Here is an 11,504-nt window from a genome sequence, read left to right on the forward strand (position 1 = left end):
GGGGGGACGAGGGAGATGCTGAGGGGGGGACGAGGGAGATGCCGAGGGGGGGAACAAGGACAATCCTGAGGGGGAAACGAGAGTGATGAGGGCAGTGCTGAGGGAGGGGAGATGAAGGGGACGAGGGTGATGCTGCAGGGGGGATGCAGGCAGGATCCCCCCAGCCAGACCCCTTGCCCTCCCCTCTCACACCAGGACTTGGGGGGGCTCCTCATGAGAGGCGAGAAGGTGCCCAGTCGTGCCCAGCCCCTCGGAGCCAGCGGCAGGCTCTGCACTGGTGACAGAGGGGACGGGGTTTGGGCCGCAGTGCAGACGGGCTGGGAGCCCCTGCCCAAGGCCTCGGGGTGCCCCCACTTCTGCCACCTCAGCCCCCAGGTTCGTCACTTACTGTCACATTTCATCCCCTGGTGAATGAGCCCGTAGAGCAACGACCCGCAGTGGTCACAGAAGGTGGGGCTGGAGTACGTGTGGATTTTAAATTTGTGTTTGCTCCGGGGATCCTAGGAGGAAAATAAAAGATAAAAGATTATAAACTTGCATTAAATATTGGCAAGGCCCCACCGCTCTCCACATTTCACATGCCAGCTGGCTTCGGAGGTGCTGTTAATGGACTTCAGTCAACTGCCACCGACTGATGTGGACCTTTTCCAACAGTCGCCAAGATCCAGCTTTATTACTCTTTATATGTGTTGCCATAACAATGAAAAAGAAATGCACTGGCTTGTCTGGGGATTTATTGTTTTTAAATAACTTGGTCTCAGCACAGAAAACACCAGGTGAAATCGGTACGTAAGAACCAACATAAGGGCTGGACGCTACTCAACTTCCACGTCAACCCAGTGGGGTAACGCAGAGAAAAACCCCCATGGTTTCCATCTATATTAAGACTACCCAGTAAACATCTTTGTGTGCTGGTGCCAACCCTCCCCAGCACGCTCCTAGGCAAGCAAGCTGCTTAGGGTATACTTTAATATTCTGGGCTTTCTTAAACCCAAGGGCAGACTTTTATGTACCAGCAAAACCAGGAGAGCCCAGTTTATCACAGGCACCTTAGGGGCTTGCACACACGTGTGTGTGCTGGCGCTCGGGCCGCGGGTGAGGTGGCAGAGCCCCTCTGCCGGGCAGCCGGCGGTGCTGGGGGCGTTACAGCCACCCGTGCTGCTGAGTAACGTCACGCTCTGAGATTCCTTCTGGCCCTGTGGATTTAGCTGTGACGCTGGCGCTCGCTCTCTTCTGTCATCTAAAACGCACGAAGGAAAGGGCAGCGAGACCCACGTGCGGGTCTGACACCCTGCAGACCTTAGTCCAGGCTTCGGGAGGTGTGTGGAATATATCCAAAAATATGTCCCTTTAGATATTTGAGCATGCAGAGATGAAATCTTGCACTTAAAGCAGCCTTATACATAATGTAACCGTAGAAGGAGCTGCTGTCTGAGCAGAGCCCCCGGGCTGGGTGGCTGCGGGCACCCCGGGAGGGTGAGGGGGCCACTGGCCCCGCGGCTGCGTGGGTGCTCTGGGGCAACAGGGCTAGAAACCCTCCCCGGCTTGGTGCAAAACCGACAGAGAAGGTGCCAGCGAAGGCGATCGGGGCAGAGGGAGATGGAAACGCTGAAACCACTTAACCTTGCTCAAGGAAAATGAGTTTGGCAGTGGGCGAGCGGGGCTGTCATCCAGATGCCACCTCCGGAGCCTCGCTGGGGCGCTGGGCAGCCCGCCCGGGCGCCGCTTTCTCATCCCTGCTCATCAGCTGGATGGCAGCTCGCAGCTGGCAGGAGAGGCAGCAGGTACCAGGGAGATGCTTCGCCTGTTTCTGCGCAGCGTTTTGACTGCAGGGGGATGCGAAGCTTTTCTTTTTCTCCCCGCCAGCCCTCTCCAGGCTGGGGGAGCCCTCGGACAGCCCGGTCCTGCTCCCCGGTCAGCCTCTGCCCAGCAGGTCTCTCCCACAGGTGTCTCCTCCTGCCCTGCGGCTGCAGGTTACTGTGGGCAGCCCCTGCCTGGGAAGGGAAAGGTTTAAATTAAATCTCAGTTGTCCCATTTTAAGAGGCGCCACTCGATACCGGGGCGTGCGTAAAGGCCCTTGATCGAATTCTCTGTGGCTGGCTCTTATTGCTGGGTGAGACTTGCCCCCGGCTCATCGAGCAGATGGGTAAAAGCTGCCCAGTTGGTGTTAATTAATTTTTAATACATTATTTCTGGAAACGAAGAGAGGAATGCAGATGCTTGGGAGTTAAAGCAGGGAGCAAAAATGGCACTTCTGTAGCTGGATTTTTGGTCCTTTGACAAAGCCCGCTGGGAGACCCTCTGGTTTGTCCCCCTGCACGGCTGTCAGCCGGGGTGTAACTGGGGTGCAACCCTTGTGCCTTCTGCACTGGCAATCAGGCTTCATACACCGATATAATCCTTCAGGAGCGTTGAACCAGGGGACAGAAAACTACTTCAGCAAACAGCAGTGTGCTGTCTGCTTCGGGAATGAGCCGAGGACATGGGCTTCATTTTGAACTGATGCAAAGCTCGAGTTTTCCTCTGCTCTGTTGTTGCTGATAACCACGGCATGACTCCGGAGCGACCTATAATTATGTCAGATGCTGGTAGCATCTAGGTTGTAACGGTTACAGCTCTGAGCTTTTCCAGTCAGTGCAGCAGTCTGGCTGTCTTTCCTTTCACAAATACAAATATCCAGTGAAATCTAGCAGAAAGAGTGAGTTTAATTTATTGCATTTGTTTAAACCTTGCAGCATGTTTGTCGTTACGGTGGGCCACGTGATTTTGCCGAGCTGGAGAGGGAAGAGGTTTGTTCAGGGAGATGGCATCCCCGTGCTCGGCATCTGCAGGGGCAGAGCGGCGGCTGGAAGAGGCGGCTCTGGCTGCGAAGGAGAGATGCTGCAGTTCCCGCCAGATCCCAGCCTGGGCTGGAGCTTTTAATGCCAGCTGGCTGCTGGTTTTCATCCCCAGAGCTGCTCTATTCTAGTAGGCTAGTCATGGAGCCCAGGGAAAGAAAAAAAGAAAATGTATTCAAAGAAAAAAATATTCTGACTTTGCTCCTTGATCTCTTTATCTTGCGGTAGTTCATAGTTCCTTGAGAATCAAGGAGAAAAACATTTTGCATCCTCTAAAGTGCTTATGGCATATATGGATGCTTAATTTTAAACACCTGAGTATTACTAGTTGCTTAAATCCAGCTCACCTGTTTGAAGTTAAGTATGTGCTTACCTGCGTTATAGGATGGTGGCTTGTGCCTGTATCAAGCAGATAACCCTGGGGGCAGGCTGGCATTTTACACTTTCCAGGGCAGAACAAAGGAACGGAGAGCGGTGAAATGTCAAAGTCTCTTTCTGTTACTCTTGCCTAGTCCTACTTTGGAGCAGTTTTCTGTTTGGGCTGGTTGTGTTTGAACCTCCTTGAGGAGGGCGTGAGCGTGTGTGTGTTTAACCTTGCAAAGCCTGCTGAGTAGGGATCTTCCATCTAGGAGAGGAGGACTGATTATACAGATGTGATAAAAAAAAAAAAAAAAAGCTTTTTTGCAGTAGAGAATGAAGCTGTAGCTATAAATTCTAGTCCTGAAGACAGCGGGGCTGCTTTCCTGCTGGATTGCTCTTAAGTCGTGGCAGGTTTTGGGTTGGGGTTTCGGATGGCTGAAGGTGTGATGTGGGCCCGTGCTTTGGGCAGCAGCGTTGCCGAGGACGGCACGTGCGTCACGCAGCGCTGGCTGCCCGAGGGCAGTGCCACTGGTACCCGGGCCGGCTGTGCTGGGGAGCAGGGCCGGGCCTGCCTTCCTCCAACAGCCCCGAGCCTCAGCCTGCTCTCGCGTCGATGACGTTGTGGTCTCCCCAGCATCCCCAGAGCGAAAACTTGGAGAGGGTGGCCAGCCCAACGCCACCATCCCGGGGTTAAGCTCTGCTGGTTTTTTGTGACGTGCTCTCCTCTCGCAGGAGGCAGAGCTAGCGTGACCGTTGAAGCTGAAGTTTTCTGAAATACGGCAAGGTCTTCAGGACCTGAAGTCAGGCATGTGTAATGTAATCCAGTTGGCAAACCTAATTATAGTCGGAGCTATTAGTAGAATGCATAATTATTTAAATTGTAGACAAAATAATCATTAAAATGACCTTCTTTGCATTATCCTGTTAAAGGTCATCTAATCAGGATGCGTTAATAAATATCAGAGCTACTCTAGGAAGGTAACGGGCCAACGTAGCTTCATCTCAATTTTGCATTTAATTTTTCACCATTTTCAGCTTTAGGAGAGGATTTCTCTAATGTTATCACCACGACACCTTTGGTCTTTCCACGCTCTGTTTGCTGGAGGCAGAATCGTTTCATCTTTGTCTTGGGCTCCTCCTTTCTCGAAAAGCTCCGGAGCTGGGTGTTTGCACTGAAGGAAGCCGTTAGAGGCAGGAGCTGTCTGGCAGCATCGGTAGGTGGCCGTTACCCGTCCGCGCGCAGCAGCAGGATGCGAAGGGGGCAGCTCCTCTTCCCCGACTTCGGCTTCTTCTCTAGAGCATTTGGGCAAACGTGGGCCGGCAGCAATTAGCAGTGAGATGTCAGCAGCAGAACAAACGAAGACGCCGTTTGTACTACCTGAAAATTAGCAGCTGCTTCAAGTTTCTCCTTTCTGGGCTCGTCTCCAGGGGAAGGGGCACCTCTGCTGGGTGGCCCCGTGGCACAGGGTAGTGCCGAGGGGTTATCCCCAAACGGCCTGTCGGGGTGGCGGTGGGATGCCCAGCTGCCTTCCCTTCCTCCAGCTGTGCCCCTTGAGCCAGGACCTCCCTGAAGATGCCAAGCACCCTCTTGGCCAGGTCCTGCCCCAGAGAGCGGGACCCCGATCCCTCCTTGACATCTCGCAGACCTTGGGGGTGCCCAGGGTCTGGTGCACAGGCAGCTCTTCACACGCATCCTTGCTGCAACTTGCTTTTGTCTTGCTAATTAACTTCTCCAGCTCTGGTGGCGTGCCATCTGCCCCTTGGGCGAGGGCACATGCTCGCTGCTCCTGCCGGCGCCGCTGACAGATCCCGTGGGATGAAGATGTATCTGCCTTGCTCCCTCCCAGCACCTTCTGGTGCTTCTCTGGCTTTGCCGGAGCCCAGCTTTCTCCTGCCAGCCTGCACATGTCTTCAGCCCTGTAATTGAAATTGAAAAGCTCTCCTTTTGTTTTCTCGGGCCGAGTGTCCAGTTAACCAGAGGCCGCAGCCTTGGCGGGCGTGAAGGAGGGGATGGGAGAGTGCAGAGGGGTCGGTGCCCTGCCCCTGCCCCTGGGCACTGAGCGGCTGGATCCGAGCTGGGTTTGTGCAGAACTGTGGGGAGGGCGGTGAGGTGGGTGGCGCAGCCTGTGCCCCCCCGGGCAGCACCGGCGGGGGGGTCTAGAAAGGAAGCGTCCTGCAGACGGGAGTTGTTTCAGGGGGTCTCTGTGCTCTTTCAGGCAACTCAGAGAGCTCACACTGTAATAAAATGACTCTGAAGGCACAGGAAAGATAACAACATTTCTAAATGATGTTGAGATGCTGATGTTGCTCAGGGAAAAAAGCTGAGTTTGGATTTTTTTTTTGCTGCTCAGTAAGAGTGCGTTTTATTTGGCGTTGGCAGCAGCAAGAGAATAACTGTCATCCATATCCCTCAAGTTGTCTGACTAGCAGATGAGATCTTTTGTCAATAAAAACGTATTGACTTGCTGGAAGCTGTCAAGGGCAGGTTTTATCTGCGGCCGCGTGCCTGACACGGCGGCAGCCCAAGCCGCGATGCTGGTGCCCGCAGATGCGTTCCCTGCCGCTGCCCGGGCTCGGGGACCGCTTGCCCTTCCACAGCCAAGGTCTGGGCAGATTTGCTGCCTGCGTCCCGCTGCCTGTGCTGCCGTGCCCTCAGGCCCTGCGCTGTGCAAGGTTTTCTGTGCCTGTAATCCTGTAAGTGATAGAAAAATGGTTTTGGTGTCGCTGTTGTGGCTGTGTCAATCATCTTTCAAATGTGGCATGCTGAAGCAGGCTTCCACGAGCTACAGTCCTGACGGAAAAGGTAGCCCAGACCCCTGCCGCCCTGCCCTGCGCAGGACCTGGCTTTTCCTCCTGTGCGTCGCCTTCTTTCAGCGGAGTCTCTGTGGTTTATCACAGCTTTTCTGATCAGAACAAAACCCCATCGCTCTCGTTCTCTTGTTCCATAACTCCTTTGCCTGGTTTTTGCTGGGATTTGGAGCTGTTTCTCACCAAAGGTGTTTTTCCAGCCCTGTGCAGGCAGGTGGGAAGAGGCAGGAGGCGCATCCCCGGGGCAGCAGCTCCCGGACAGGACAGGGCAGGCGAGTGGCCAACATGGCCAGCAGCCTGTCCTTGCTGAAAGCACAGGGTCCCTGTCACTGGAGGCTGCGGTTCATCTGCCCCCACCGCTGGCTTCTTGTGCAGTAAGAAAGAGGATGCTGCCCCGAGCTGTCTCGTTCAGGTCCTGACCCAGCCCCTCACAAACCCGTTCTCTCCTGAGGCTTTTCCCTGTGGCATCACCTTTAGAGTCCCTGTCAGGCCACTTCTGTCTCTGCTGTGAATTGTTCCCTGCACACCAGCGGGGATTTTCCCCAGGGGAAATGTCAGAGCAAACGGCGAGGCTCTTGGGTTTGTGTCCGCTGCCTGGGTTTGGTTAGGTGCAGTCAGAAACCTGTTGCTGTATTTGCTCTGCTGTTCCACTGCTTAAATTGCTGGGAAATGCACTCGAAACCAGTCTCTTAACATGAACTGTGTTAATTCTTCTTCGGAAGAGATCGTTTAAAGCTTCCTCTGCAGTGAGATGGGGAAAGCAGGGCCACATAATCTTGAAGCAAACCTCTGGCTGTTCTGTAGAGTCCAGCAAACGGTGCCAGTACGTGGGATTAAAATAGCACCAGCCCCGGGTGTGGGTCCGGGCTGGCCCCTTCCCCGGGCTCTGCGGAAGGGTAAGTGCTCCGGGAGAGCGACAGGAGCTCTGACTAATGTTAGAGAGCTGGACATGCTTTAAAGATGTTTTCTGGCTCAGACCGCGGGGCCTGAGGAAGGGTCTGGTCCTTCCCCTGCCCCAGGGAGAGGCGATGCCCATGCTGGGCGAAGCTCAGTGTAGTGCAGAAGTAGGTAAAAGCCCCGGTGGCATCCAGCGCAGCATCTGCAATTCTGGGTACGACGGAGGGCTGCTGCCCTTGCCAGGACACGGACTTCTGTGTGAGAAATAGCTGAAGCAAAACGCCCTTGTTGCCCGTCAGCGCCGCGCCGCCCCGCTCTGCTCTCGCGCCTTGGCTCGCTGCCGTCTGACGAGCCTCTGCCCAGCGCCGGCCTGACACTGCCGCAGAGGAGCACACGGATTCCTGACTGCCGTGAGCTGGGAATAAATTATCAATCTGATCAATGCCACCAGCTGCCTGCCTGCACGTCGGCGGTAAGCGGTGCACCAGCATCTCCATCGGGGAGAGCGGGCGCTGCATCAGCGCCGTGTCGGGCGCGTACGGCCCTGGAGGGAGGCTCAGGGCATGGCTGAGCCTGAGCCAGGGTCCAGCTGGGCTGCGCCCAGAGCGCCTGGAAGGCCACGAGTTGATTACTCACCTATGAATCAAATTTCTTGCGTTCCTGGGAGAGCTCGGGCCGCCGTCAGCCTGAGCCTGTGCAGCCGCCTGTACCCGCAGCAGGACGGCCGGGGCCGCCTTGGGTCGGAGCAGCTGGAGGTGTGAGAGGTTCTGGGGGGGGCCAGGGGCTGCGAGCTTTGCTCTGCAAATGGGGGCTGCAGTAAGTCGGGGCTGCAGTATTGTACCGGCTCATTTCAGACCAGAAACCTGCTGTCAAGTTGAGAGGCAGAAGCCGCTGCCTCTGCTGGGTGGGTGCTCGCAGGGTTCCAGGTCAGGCGGCGGCCCCTCGCCTCCCCTGGCTCTCAGAGCCCTCCTTTGGGGGTCCCCAGGGCACACGCATCCCCCTGCTCGCAGGGTGACGGGTCTGCGGCAGCGCTGACTGGAAAGGTCAGAGCCTCTCCATGCAGCAAAACACCCCGAATGGCATTTTCCAGTTCTGCTCCAAGGCAAGCTTTTTCTGCCCTGTTCTTCAGGGACGTGCTGGTAGGATGGAGGAGGAGCGCCTTTTCTTGGCAAACTTCTTTTTAACCATTCTTGTTTTAAGTTTCTCAGCATCTGCATATGCAGTGATCTCGTCATCCTTGTCTCTGTGGTACAAAAATAGTCTCTTTGTAAAATGACTTCAGCCTTGTTCGAAAATGATATCCAGAATTTCCAGTTTCTGGCACCTTCTGAAGCACCAGTCAAGGTGAAACGGGCCCCCACCCCCTGCACCCCGGCAGCCAGAGAAGGGGCTCTGCCTCCCCCTGCCCAGCTGCTTCCATCACCCCCCACCCTTTGGGCCCTCTGGGTGCTGGCTCTCCCCAGAGCAGCCCCTCGGGGGTGGGAGCAGAGGGCGAAGCCCGAGGTGCCCCCATGAGGGGTCTGGCTCCCCCCAAGCGGAGGGTCCCTGCTCCTGGGGTGCCGGGGGGGCTGCGGGGAGCCTGCGGCCACTCGGGTGCCAGCAGGCTCTTGCCGCCGCAGCGCGGCTCGGCGCACACTTCGCTCCTCTAGCTCAGGGCTTTTTAAGTCTCGGTTCCAGTGGGAATGTAACATCCTTCGCATGAAGTGGAACTCGTCTCATTTTGCACTGAGCTTGTGTTTTTTATGAATGACTAAAGCTTTCATTTGCCTAAACAGGAATATCTGTTTCGAGAAGGGAACACAGAAACTGGAGCACTCGGGGGCGATTCCTCCCCGTGTCACACGCTGGGGTTTGACTGGCACGTGGCTTCTGCCAGAGCTGCCCCCGTCCCGCTGCCGACGGGGGGTCCGCGTGGCCGGCCGGTGCCCGACCACCCCCGGGGTTGCCCTCCTGGGCGGCGGGGGGCTCCGCGGGACGCGTGGTTCAGCGCCCGACCAGAGGCCTCCTTTCTCCTGGGACGGTGCCAACAGAAAGTTTTTCATTTTCTGGGGTGCCTCATCGCCGGGGGGGGTGTCCCGGGCCTGTGGGCGCTGCCCTGTGCCTGCAGGCGTCGGGCTGCGGGGAGGGGGCTCCCCCCGAGGAGGATGCTCTGCTGTACCAGTAAAGCTGCTTACGGGGCTGCTCCTGACCTGCCCTACAGACAGAGCTCAGGTTAGAAAACCCAGCAGGGAGAGTTTTCAGGGGCTTACAACACGTCCAGTGGAAGGATCCGACTAAACCCGTAAGCCTCTTTGAAAGGTGTGTGTGTGTCATGGTGCCCTGGGCAGCAGAGCTCGGGGTTACCCTGCCTGCAGTCTGCCTGCCCGAAGCTTTCCGGGGGGGGGAAATTCTCCCCCTGCCTCCTCTTCTAGCCTCAAATCCAGGTTTACGTTGTCCTGTGCTCTCTTACATGCCTGGGGAATGCCGGAGGCTTTCAGAGGTACAGTGTCACCTAAAGAACTGTCCTTCTGGTAGCCGGGGGTGTCCGGCAGACAGGTTAATCGTGAGCCCTCGACCCTCGGCTGCCCTGCGACACAGCTGGCACCAACCTGCCGCACAGGGGCACGTTGCATTCTGTGTCTGGAGGCAAAACGTGAGATATTTTCAATTTCAAGTACAATACATCTGCTGAAGCGTGTACCTAATCCCTTGCGCTTCACAGATGGGATGCAACGAAGCTCTGTTCCTTTTCCACCTTCCTGGTATCGCTGGAGTTATCTGCGATGCTGTGAAATAGCGCAGAATATTAGTGATTAACGCAGCTGCAGTGCCATAGCGGGAGGAGAACTGCTTTCAGGGGGAGGTAGTGTATTGGCAGCTACCTTAGAGCTCAGTTCTGACTCTTTATTAATTTACTTAGCTCGCAGTGCCCTGCAAAGGTGTCTTTCCGATTGCCCCGGGCACCTTTCCAGGCCATTAAAAACCCAGTCAGCTCAAATGACCGCGCCAGGAGCTGTGCCTCATCCCTAACCCTTAAACAATTAACCCGAGATGAAATGAAGCCAGCTCCAGCTTGCCATAGCCCTCCCCCTTGCCTGGGTGCTGCTACCAAGCGTGCAGCGCGCCCGGGGGGGCTGCCAGCTCCCTGCCCCCCAGCGCAGAGCTGCCCCCCCGGCCTCGGCTCTGCCCCCTGCGCGGGGGCTGCTCCAGGGAGGACGGGACTGGGGCTCAGCTTTGCTGCCCCGGCTTCTCCAGCAGCCCCGGGCACTGACACCGCGGCCCTCGCCGGGCCGGCAGCAGGGATGCCCTTGTCCTGCCTCCTCCGGAACTTTGTGTTGGCTTAAAGTTGCTCTGCGCTCGGCCGGATGACGGAGGTTCGAGCAGAATTGCCTTGTCTCACATGGGAGACACCAAGAAATACCAAATCCTTGGTCTGCCTCAGTCGCTTGTCCCAGCGGTTGATCCTATCTCCCTGTTGAGAAGCTGTTCCTCATTTGAATTTGTTTCTCTTTGAGCACTGTTAGCAAGGTGCCTGTGATAAACTGGGCTCTCCTGGTTTTGCTGGTACATAAAAGTCTGCCCTTGGGTTTAAGAAAGCCCAGAATATTAAAGTATACCCTAAGCAGCTTGCTTGCCTAGGAGCGTGCTGGGGAGGGTTGGCACCAGCACACAAAGATGTTTACTGGGTAGTCTTAATATAGATGGAAACCATGGGGGTTTTTCTCTGCGTTACCCCACTGGGTTGACGTGGAAGTTGAGTAGCGTCCAGCCCTTATGTTGGTTCTTACGTACCGATTTCACCTGGTGTTTTCTGTGCTGAGACCAAGTTATTTAAAAACAATAAATCCCCAGACAAGCCAGTGCATTTCTTTTTCATTGTTATGGCAACACATATAAAGAGTAATAAAGCTGGATCTTGGCGACTGTTGGAAAAGGTCCACATCAGTCGGTGGCAGTTGACTGAAGTCCATTAACAGCACCTCCGAAGCCAGCTGGCATGTGAAATGTGGAGAGCGGTGGGGCCTTGCCAATATTTAATGCAAGTTTATAATCTTTTATCTTTTATTTTCCTCCTAGGATCCCCGGAGCAAACACAAATTTAAAATCCACACGTACTCCAGCCCCACCTTCTGTGACCACTGCGGGTCGTTGCTCTACGGGCTCATTCACCAGGGGATGAAATGTGACAGTAAGTGACGAACCTGGGGGCTGAGGTGGCAGAAGTGGGGGCACCCCGAGGCCTTGGGCAGGGGCTCCCAGCCCGTCTGCACTGCGGCCCAAACCCCGTCCCCTCTGTCACCAGTGCAGAGCCTGCCGCTGGCTCCGAGGGGCTGGGCACGACTGGGCACCTTCTCGCCTCTCATGAGGAGCCCCCCCAAGTCCTGGTGTGAGAGGGGAGGGCAAGGGGTCTGGCTGGGGGGATCCTGCCTGCATCCCCCCTGCAGCATCACCCTCGTCCCCTTCATCTCCCCTCCCTCAGCACTGCCCTCATCACTCTCGTTTCCCCCTCAGGATTGTCCTTGTTCCCCCCCTCGGCATCTCCCTCGTCCCCCCCTCAGCATCTCCCTCGTCCCCCCCTCGGCATCTCCCTCGTCCCCCCCTCGGCATCTCCCTCGTCCCTGT

The 11,504-nt window shown here is 56.2% G+C and overlaps 1 protein-coding gene across 1 annotated transcript in view; it reads left to right on the plus strand.

Annotated features, from left to right (window-relative positions):
- The window catches only part of PRKCB (protein kinase C beta), a 116,574-nt gene that overhangs the window by 51,107 nt on the left and 53,963 nt on the right, over window positions 1–11,504 (plus strand). Inside the window, exon 3 of the mRNA XM_026859391.1 lies at window positions 10,959–11,070. Within this exon, the coding sequence (XP_026715192.1) occupies window positions 11,058–11,070 (13 nt within the window). The 5' untranslated portion in view covers window positions 10,959–11,057. The remainder of the gene's footprint in view (window positions 1–10,958; window positions 11,071–11,504) is intronic.

This window comes from Athene cunicularia (assembly GCF_003259725.1).
Source record: "Athene cunicularia isolate RWA chromosome 14 unlocalized genomic scaffold, athCun1 chr14_part2, whole genome shotgun sequence".
NCBI classification, from domain to species: domain Eukaryota; kingdom Metazoa; phylum Chordata; class Aves; order Strigiformes; family Strigidae; genus Athene; species Athene cunicularia.